The following is an 11400-nucleotide window of genomic DNA, read 5'->3' on the forward strand; positions in this document are numbered from 1 at the left end:
CTTTTCGGAAGAGCACGTAGCCAACTTGTTTACCAAGTGTTGCTACTTTACTTAACTCTACACTAGAACGCTAGCTATTGGTAGCTGCAAGAGAGCTACAAGGCTCTGCTGATGGCAGCCATTAATTTAGACTTGAACTTTGGCATCGATCGTTTTTAACAACAATCATGGTCGATCATTACCCACTCTTTGAGTTTGCATGCAGCATGCAAATTAAGTATAAAATTAAGCTATTAGTAGCTTTATGTTATGTAGCTTTGGCATCTCCACCGAGGCATCAGCACCTGCGGTGTTTTTTGTATAGTTTTGCACAGTACATGCATTTTGGGGTATAAATTGTGGGACGTACATAATTACATTGGACGTGCAATTTGTTCATATATACAGCAATGAATATTGCGTTTTTTCATCATGTGACAATAATTCCCCAGATTTAAAAGTCCACATGCATGCACTTATACATTTATACATCCATCCAATGATATATAACCATAATTATGCTCATGCAGATTTATACATCCATTCCACCCGTGATAACCGTATAGTGCTAAATTTTCGAGGGGCTTAATTTTTGAGGATTTCGTGGGTTAGCAATCCTACACAAAAATTGTTCTTTATCTGCTATAACGTGCAAAGATTAAAGGCCTGGCTTCCGGTAAGCAGTCATTCCACCAATATTGTGCAACGAAAATTAATGCTTTTAGAGGCCATTCCACCAAATATAAGTGCCTCGAAAATTTTGCGGTATACGGTACTACCCCGTGTAAACGCGCAGTGCGGCTAAAATTCGAAGCACTAAAATTATGTTGAAGTAGCTCGAATATAGACGCCCATATGGGCCTCTAATTGAATAGGCACTTTTATTGGAAAATTTGTTGTTTTGCTCATGGCGCGGCTAATTGAATTGTCAACTTCAATTAAAAAGCCACAAGGGTAACAGCTGAGATAAATGAAAGCACTTGCGGGTGCTGATGCCTCGGTGGAGGTGTCAAAGTTACAAAACATAAAGCTACTATATATAGCTATTAAATTTATCCTTAGCTTTCTCATGATGAACATAATTTTGCTGCGCAGGCAGAATCACAGGGAAACTCAAAGAGTGGGTAATGACCGACCATAATTGTTGTTAAAATGATCGATGCCAAAAGTTCAAGTCTAAAATTAATGGCCGCATCAGCAGAGCTTTGTAGCTCTCTTCTCACTCTTGCAGCTACCGATATCTAGCGTTCTAGTGCAGAGCTAACTACTAAGTAGTGTAGCAACACTCGGTGAACAAGTTTTGCTACGCACTCTTCTAAAAAAACTGCAATGGCATTCCAAGTAGGCATAACTCGAGAACGAAGCATTATTTTGCAAATTCACGAATTAAAATCCAAGAAAACATGACTAGTAGCCTGTAGAAACTCTTACTTGCACTTCATTGATCCTTGGGCGGTCTACACAGACACACAAAAACACTACCGTATACCTCACTTGCGCATGCGCACCGAGGCATAATTAGTGAGATAAATATATAGCTGCATAGAGTCATGGAGTCAGTCAAAACCATTGTCACCATCATTGTCTTCAGACAACTGTAAGTCCAGCTTTGGTTCTTTGACATTAGACACAATTTCAACGCTTCAACCTGAGTTGCCTAATTTTGATGATGTAGTGGACTATCTTTGGGACAAATTTTAAGTCCTTCGGTAAACGTTGGGAAACCGTGGTTTTTCTCAGCAAACTGATCTTGTGCCTTTCCATGAATCGATAGAGCCACCCCTGACTAGCAACAAAGCTGCTGTTCCCGGCCTGGCGTTTTATTTTTGACACAACACTTTCTTAGTAACACGAAGCCTGATTTCTCGCTTGCTACGAATATTTGAGGGAGCGCATCTATTAGAAAAACAGGTGATATTAACCTCAAATAGACGCGCATCGCGCGAAGAAATGAGATACTCGTTTACACTATGGTATACCTTTGTGTTGTATAAACTTTGAAACCACATAGTAAATATACTGAAAATGGTATACATACTGTCTATATAAGGACTCCATATATTTGTGTCATAAAACAACGAGGCATAGTAGACCTTGCTATACTGATAGTTGTTCATCCACACTTAGCTTTCACAAAACTCAGTTGTGTACCATAGTCCTCGCAGTCTCTTAGCTTTCTACAAGTCTCATGATGAGAGCAGAAAGAATGAGGTGTAAATGCAGGTACAGAGTGAGATGGTTTTATTCCAAGGGAGCCTTTCTTGTTCTGGTATGGGTTAGGCTGCTTACTGTAGCAAGCATCTCCGTGCTAAATACAATTAAAATGTATGGAGACCAAATACGGAAAGACAACTTCAACTTCATCTTACCAAAGTGGCTACCTGCTATCCCACTTGTGTTTGGTTTGTTGGGAGCTGTTTTCTCAGGATGGCTAGCCGACGCTAAGCTGGGCAACTACAAGGTGATGAAATACTGCTGTGTACTGCTGTTTTTTATAAGTTTGTGTTTTAGTACCTACACCATAGTTCCTGGTATTATGCATTATACATACGTGGTGAGTGTGTTGTACTGCGTATGTGGGAGTGTTTCTGCAATGGCTGTAGTAGCGTGCTTGGTTACTTCACTGCAACTAGGTTTGGATCAGATGCCTGATGCTTCATCTTCTAGTATCACAAGTTTTATTGCTTGGTTTGTATTCAGTATCTACACTGGTATTTGGATCAGCAAGTTTCCACTTTTGGCAATAAAGTTCTGTTCAATTAAACCGTTTTGGTTTATTCAACTTTACAGCTTGGTTCCACCTCTTTGTACAACTGCTGTTTTAGTTTTAGACTTCATCGTTGCAAAACAGTGGTTGCTCATTGAACCAAAATCTCCTCAGTCTCTCAAAACTATCTACCGAGTTCTCAAATTTGCAGCTAAGCACAAAGCTCCCCTCAATCGGAGTGCTCTCACATACTGGGAAGAAAACATACCGTCAAGAATGGACCTGGGAAAGTCGAGGTACGGTGGACCATTCACTACAGAGCAAGTTGAAGATGTGAAGACTATCTTACGTTTATTTCCCCTCTGCTTAACGCTATGGCTACTAGGGGGCTCACTTGCAATCTTCCATCCCCCAAGTTTTGTGACAGTCGCTCCAACAGGCTGGACCACATGTACTTCCAGACTTCTGTCCATGTTCACATACAACTCTTGGTGGTGTGGTATGGTTTGGACTGTCTTATACGAGTTTGTGATTTACCCAGTGATACAAAACAGTCTTCCCAGCATTATTAGGAGAATCGGAATCATTTCTCTCGTCATAACAACTCTCAGTATTGTGTTCCTAATTCTGGAAGTAGTCCTCTACTATCACAGTGATTTAGTGGCGGTCGATTCTGTCATTGACATATTACATTCAATTTCTAAAGGTTTTCTCACAATGTTGCTTGCTAGTACTATGGTGGAATTAGTTTGTGCTCAAGCTCCATATAACATGAGAGGATTGTTTGGAGGGTGTATGGTGTTGGTGTTGATTTCATCTGTTTTTATTGGCCGTTATTTCCCATCAAACATAAAATTAACAATGTATGGGGTTAGAGTAGCCATCAGCCTGTTTGGATTCATTCTATACTGTGCCTTGGCTCGCTGGTACAAGAAAAGAGTTAGAGATGAGGACTACTGTACACAAACTGTTGTGGAAGAGGTGTATGATCGATACTTGTCAGCTCAGCGTTAGGTTTCTGTTTCTGGAACATGCAAAATAGAGTGCATGTGTGTTGTACATATGTACATGTGCATGTATAGTATACCTTTCACATTCAAACAAACTACTATAGATTTATTTTAGAAATAGAGCTGGATGTGAGGTGTTCTGTAACATGTTCTACAACTAGTATCTAAATTATAGTGTTGTAAAAATTTCAGTATCAGGAGCCCATGAATAAAAGAAGGAGTGGCTGACTATGGGAATCACGTTTCATAAGGGCTATGACCACATTTCCATATCATTTATGCAGAGTCACCAAAATAATGATTGAATCCCTACACGTGCATGTTATACACAATACAGGGCTGCGGTTTGCAAGCACTTAGAGTCGCTTCCATACAAGAAAGTGCGGTTTCATCGGCAATTACGAAACGTGATCCCCGAGTATACGTTGAAGTTAGCCGCTCCTTCTCTTATTTATGGGCTCCTGTTATAAATATGTCAATGGATATTGCAACAAAGCAATGAATACTGTGAAAAGTTTGCATAATAAAGGGTGTTGCAATCAAGGCTATAAGGCTCTAGGGCAAATGGACAGACACTGAAGGGAAATTCAAAAGATGTGAATGTCGTTTGTTCTGTGTATATTTTTGTATGGATCTGAGGTTTCTACACAAGCTATTAAAGTATAAGAAGAGGTAGAATACATTATTATGACTGAACTAATTGGTATGCCAAATTTCTCCCTTTTAATACCTCGCTTCGCTCTCTTTTAACGAAGATTCGTTGTTCTGTACACCTGTTGCTATAATTATAGGCATGTTATTGTTTATATGCTGTAATTAGTGCTGACCACGTGATCTCTAGCCAATCATAAAAGTAGTCATGTGACTAACTTAATTCTAATTGTGCCTGAAGTTGTTGATGCACACTTTAAGTGTGTTGTACACACCGCCCGTCGCTACTACCGATTGAATGGTTTATTGAGAATAAAATTTTTGGGCAGGATCTCTTGTAATACACGAGAGAGCCTGGGAAGCCATTTTTGTATAATTATCATTTAGAGGAAGTATGTGCTTAAGTAAGGAAAAATAACAATACAAACAAATTGAGACGGTGAATGAAATGGATTCGCCAGGTACAAAACTGGTTTAACAGGTCAATGTATGGCAGGCTGTATACGTACACGAGGCTAGAGATCACGTGACAGCACTAAATACTTTAGAGCACACCTAGCCAAAATCACGTGTTTTATTTGTGGTGCGGTCAACACAGCTTTGTGCGATGAATTGACTAGACCCTATTTTTGAGTATGGCTTTGCACGACTAGTTTATATACCATGTAGCAGGAAATTTTCGTGGGGTGCAAAATTTCGCGATTTTCGAGGGCAGAACAGTATAACTCGAAAATTAAAACCGGGATAAACTACCACGCACCGGTATTTTCACATGCAAAGTATTGGTGGGTGGTTTCCTGGCATTGAAATGCGAATATTAGAACCCACGAAAATTTCTGCTGAGGGCTCTCGAGCCAAATCGCGAAAATTTCCTGCTATACAGTATTTCAATAACTGATTAATAATTATTTAAAGGTGAGTCTTGTGCAGTATTGATCTATCTAGTAATCCGTGCCAAATGAAATGGCCGGTATATTGATTCAGAGAGCCAGATTAGCGAGAGTCTACTCCATACTTCTGGAACACAAAACTTATCAAAAGACTCCGGCCGATGGATTGTTTCTGAAATGGACCAGGTATCCAACTTTCACTATACAGATGCACCAGGTACTATAATTATATAGACAGTGTGTCATACTATTAATGTTATTGTACCCTATACCATACCCATACAGTCATCCGGCCATGCATTTAATCACAACTTTAACTATTTCTGCTTCACACTGTATTACCCAATTTCTGTATTCAACAGCAAAGATTTTGGTAATGCTCTCCTCTTGTGTGGGGAGGATGCGCTGAAGATCTACTGCATGGTGGTGGCTCTGATGAGGTTGTGATCAGCCCGAGCTATTTGGTTGAGTGAGTTAAGCTTATAAAATATTGGTTTTCAAATGAATAATTACGTTTATCTGCTTGTTGCTTATATACAAACTACAACATGATTATGTGAGACGTTAGTTGTTTACTCTGCATCAAAAGTAAAATACAGTGTAGGTTAGCTTTCACTGTGCAATAGCCTGCCTGCATGCTTATTTAATTATAGTACCCATGGATATCATAGACCTCTTGCACCTCGATCTCAGTGTGCATTGTACATCTCTATAACTCTCCTCTTGTACATGTACTAGCAAGGTAGAGGATGAATCCAAGCAGACTCATAGCAGCCTTGATTCCGAACACAATATTTAGAATTCTGAGGGAATTGCACCATGCACTGTCAAAACAACAGCATAAAATTATGTATAGAGGTAACATAACTTAAACCAAGGGTGTATATAAATTAAGGATAAGAGGGCATGCAACTGACTATTAGCGAGCAAAAACTAAAGCCACAGACTGGATATACTATATGTATACTGTACACAAAATCTAAATAGGCATGTAGTTTTCCACCGCCCACTTTAGCTAGCTGTTGCATGCCCTTTCTCTTTTATAGGCCTTTGCTTAAACTCATAATAATATTCGTATGTTGTAAGGGGCCTGAGCACAAACTAACTCCGTAAGTGCACAAAAAAATGTTTTGACAGCAAACCGTTCAACACAAAAAATAAAACACTTTTTATTGCCTCATTTCTGTGAAGACCTTTAATGATTGTATACTATACTCCACAAACCAAGCTGCAGTATGTTCATGAAACTTATAATCGTGACTTCAAGTCCACCAATAATAAGTATAGAGAATGTGACTTTATCGATTTTAATTATTTATGATGAAAAGTGTTAGTGTTTGTCACAACAAAGTAATGAGTATAATGGTGTGATCAATCAAGAGGTGTATATATACTACGTAATTGCAAGCTATAATGCACACACTAGATACACAATGTATAAGGTAAACTGATTTACGTACCAATAATATTATAGAGAATAGATATACCATACAGTATGCTCCTGATTCATTTCCCAAATGCATGATAGTCACTATTTTCGTCCGAATTTGAGTCGGAATCTCGATCTCTGTTTGACAATTCCATGTCATCCCAGTCCTGGACTTGAACTAAATCAAGTCGTTTTGTCTTCTTTAGAGCATCTCTCACTTTGCACACAAGTCTCACAAGAATATAAGCTATCATGTACACAATAGGACAGTTCATGATGAGAACCAGCAAAGTAGTTGAATATGGAAGAAGTTGGGAGTCGTCACCATTAGGAAATTTACTGTTGTCATAATTGAATCGTGTCACTTGGTTGATGATTATCAGACACAAAAGGAGCAGTGAATCCAAAATATTGTGCCATCGCTTGAGATAAGGCTGTGCAATGCTGTGGATGAGTAGGAACGAAACAAGTAAGACGTCCAGTGTTAAGTATTGATGGCTCAATGTTGGAAAAAGGGTTGTACAGATAATTAGCACTCGATACACGAAATACAAACCAGCGAAAACTCGATAGTTGTCTTTAAAGCAGCTCTGAAAGGAATCCAAGAATGGTTTCAGTTTTGAGTACGGTGCATGAACAAACATTTTAGCTATTGAATTTGTATCAACACATTTACAAATGGACAACAGTTTGAAACAAAATGGATATATTAGTAGAAGCAGCATTGGAATAAACATGATAAGCATGCACAGAACTGCAAAAATAGCATACTTCAGATGATCCCCTGAAAATGGCGTCAAGTTACCTTGAAGAAATACAACAGTTTGATAGAAGATGTTACCCTGGCCGTATACATGGGTGATGTTAAGGATTTGACTGCAAACTTTGAAGCATCGGGAAAACACGATCACGAGCACTGCTGATAAACCGTGTATAATGGACGACTTGATAGTAGAGTAACGAAAACAACTGCATTTCTGCAGAATATTGCAGTAGTTTATCAGGCCAACAGTTATGATTACCAAAAGAAGTACATAAACAACAGTTGTAAACTTGAACATAAGCATATCCATTGTTGTGGCTCCTCTCCATAGGCAAAATGAAAGCTTATCATGAAGGAAGAAATCTAAATTGAACACATTGTAGATCATTCTGGTTATGGTGTATGTATGATACACTGGATTTGGAAATATGATGAATGAATTTCCAGTGACAGGTATAGAATCAATCACTTGTGAAAAGAAAATAAATCCATTGACTGCGCCAGATGTGAAACTAATGTTTAGTACAGTTGTCAAGACAAATAAAACAGTTAGTGGGAAAAGCTCAGATATAATGTAAAGAAGCCATCCGTAATCACACGATTCATTTTTTTGACAGTTGTGATTCATCCCATGATAATGAACGGAATAATTCTCTCGACATTCACCACAGAGCCTTCCAGTTCGATAAATGCCACAGACCTCCTTGTCAAGCATCTCTTTAGTTTTAGGTAAGACTGAGTTTTGATCAAAGTGATTACAATAGCCACCAGGACAGTATCCATATTCAAAATTACGTGTGTTATTATTGAACCCAAACCAGTATCCTTTTTGCAAATGTGCTTGAAAAAGTTTATAATCACACTGGTGTATGGGTCGAAATGCCGTTTCCAAAGTTGAAGCACTGCAAACGCAGTTTTCGGTAGATTCATCCAAAAAATACCCTGGTGGGCATTCCAAGAGAGATATATTGATGTTAAGCCTCAATTCGCGATATCCTAATTTTTGTAGTCTTAGCACACTATCACTTCCAGGTTGCCCATTTAGTTGCACCTTTCTATTGGATATATACGTGTACGGTTGACCGAGTTTGACACTTGATGTATTTTTACTTAGTGTTGCGTAGTATACTGCATCTATTGTTTGGTAGTAATCATTTATTACTGATATTGGCAAATTAGTTTTACGTCCAGGGTATACTTGAAAGTACTGGTTGTCACCAAGAAACATCGTTTTGTTTATTTGAAATTGTCCTCCTGAAGTTGATAGATGACATTTGATATCGGCACCATGGAAAATGAATGTACCGACACAGGTGAATGTATGTGCATAGTGATGAGTTGTACGTTCGAATCCCTCAGTTGGATGATTGCATGCAGTAATACACGTTTGTAATGAAGGAGAGAAAATGTCATGGCCAGCAGCGTAACATTCAGTTTGATTGCCCTCGGCAATCTCAGCGTAATTGTCTTTAAATTCAAATGTTACATTCGAATTTTTTGAGTCAACAGATCCATGATATTGAATAAAACAACTTCTCGATGATACAAAGTTGTGTTTGTCAATGTTGTACTCATAGATAGCTCCACCCCTTCTCAAAGCAGTGTTTTTATTGAAAGTAAATGAGTTTTTTTCCATCACAAACAAAGCTGATAATCCAACAAATGCAATTGCACCACCTTCAAATCCGTAATTTCCGACAAAGTCGCATATGGTGTCAGGTCTTGTTGTAATGATACTGGATGAAAGGTAGAGTGCAGAGCCTGAGTTACCTTCAAATATTATCAAACCACTAAATATTGCATTGAAATCTGTAAGCATCATTGAACCCCTTCCATTTTCATAACCTGTATAGTTCTGAGAATCCAAACTCACTGTATTTGATCTGAATTCACAGTTATGAAACACTGGTACTGGTAAGAATCCTTTAGATAAAATCTCCCATACATGTGGAGCAATATCAATTGCTGATCCGTATTTAGCTTCATTTTGTGTCCAATTACAATGATAAAACTCCAAGACATTTAGCAAATCAGATTTTTCTCTTCGAATTGAGTAGACTCGAATCCCTCCCCCATAAACTGCCCAGTTTCTTTCAAATGTACAGTGATCAAAATGCACTGTATTGTTGGATATTAAAGCAGTATTGTAGCCTATGTCCACACCACCACCTCCAAAATGTTTACACGTATTATCTTGAATCGTAAGATTTAATAGCTTAATGATGTTGTGACTGCTAGAGTCTTGTATGACTATGTAGAGACCACCTCCCCAATTTGCTTCGTTAGCTCTGAATGTACAGTCACGAATTGTAAATGTATTGAAGTTAGATTTCCCACTTAGCTGTATTGACAGTCCACCACCTCTGCCCAGCCCTTGGTGATTTAGTCGTGAGTTATTCTTGTATTGCATGTATTTTGAGCCCCAGAACTGAGCTTTGTTATTGGAAAATGTGCAGTTAGCCAGCAAATAACGATTCCCCCTTGCTCTCATATTTTCAGGCTTGCTGTTAAAATCTGTGCAGTAAACACCAGCTGCGCAGACAGTGAATTCAATGTAAAGTCCACCGCCTCGGAAAATATCGTCAATTTTTGTGTTCTGCTGTGAATTGTGCTCGAAAACAGAATTTAATATCTCAACAACTCCACTGACGTCATACATAACAAGACCAACTCCAGAATTGTTGAAGACATAAAGTCCATTAACAGAAAGGTCAGTACAGTTAATAATGTACAATGCGCTGCTCAGTTGAACCATGCTATTCATATACTTGTCCTCGGTTGTACTGTCATGTACCAAGCCACAACCAACTATTTTTAAACTTCTGATAGTCAAGCCGGTAACGTGTACAAACTTTAGGCCACCTTCGATCCCATTGCACCTTAATGTAGTGTTATTCTTGCCAACAAATGTGATATTGGTGAGATTGCTCAAAACAATTGGCTTGGAAATATCAATATCTCCTGAGCAGAAACGAATTATTGTGTCATTTCCAATCTTCTCCGTATCAAAAATAATATCACACTCTTTTTGATGACCGTTCGTCTCTATAGAACAAATACAGTTTGAATGTTGTCCAAATACGATGTGGTGTAGGATGATGATAGCTATTGCTAAAAGCAGCATGAAGTGTCTTTGGTTACTCATCTTCACAGACAAACTTAGTATGTCTAGAACTGCTCAACTATTATGATATTGAAACCCAATAATTATTGATATAGGAGTAGAAGTTTTGGGGTAAATTAATTGTTAGTAATCACGTTAAAATCATCATTATACTACTTAATCAATCATAAAGAGAGCCAAAGCAAACTGATAGACCTAGTAGTCGTATTCGAATAAGGGCTATATACATGTCATGCAGCAAAAAATAACTAGCTGAAATGTCACAATCATTGTTGTTAACTTGAGCTTCACCCTATATATATAATAACAAAAGAACTTATTTCTTAATGCCTTCTGAAGTTTTCTTTGTCAGCCTGTTGTTTGGGTGTGTATATTGTTGAAATCAAAAATAAAATTTGTTTTCTACTTCTGGCTGCAGAGAACTAACAACTTAGATCTAGCAAGGGTATAACACCAGGTATAGTGCTATATGCATGTAATAATGCTGTCGAAGGACTCGAAGCCTTCCTGTCCTGAGCTGGTGTGGAATACGCCGTTGACAATAATTATAATAATAGCTCTTGCATGGTTGATTTTGATCTGTGTACTTATCGATCTAGCAATGACACTATATGCCCACACTGTTGATTATGCTCTTGCATGGTTGTTTTGCTCTGTGTACTTATCGATCTAGCAATGACACTATATGCCCACATTGTTGATTATGTTCTTGCATGGTTTTTTTTTATCTGTGTACTTATCGATCTAGCAATGACACTACGTATATATATGCCCACACTGTTGATTATGCTCTTGCATGGTTGTTTTGATCTGTGTACTTATCGATCTAGCAATGACACTATATGCC

The 11400-nt window shown here is 38.2% G+C and overlaps 1 protein-coding gene across 1 annotated transcript; it reads right to left on the reverse strand.

The window, feature by feature from the left end:
* Positions 1-6319: 6319 nt before the first annotated feature.
* LOC135347585 (uncharacterized) lies at positions 6320-10745 on the reverse strand. Its single transcript, XM_064545613.1, has one exon. It carries the CDS (start codon positions 10572-10574, stop codon positions 6744-6746), a length of 3831 nt encoding a protein of 1276 aa, XP_064401683.1. The 5' UTR covers positions 10575-10745; the 3' UTR covers positions 6320-6743.
* Between the last annotated feature and the right edge of the window lie 655 nt (positions 10746-11400).

Source organism: Halichondria panicea, chromosome 14, assembly GCF_963675165.1.
Source record: "Halichondria panicea chromosome 14, odHalPani1.1, whole genome shotgun sequence".
Classification (NCBI taxonomy): Eukaryota; Metazoa; Porifera; class Demospongiae; order Suberitida; family Halichondriidae; genus Halichondria; species Halichondria panicea.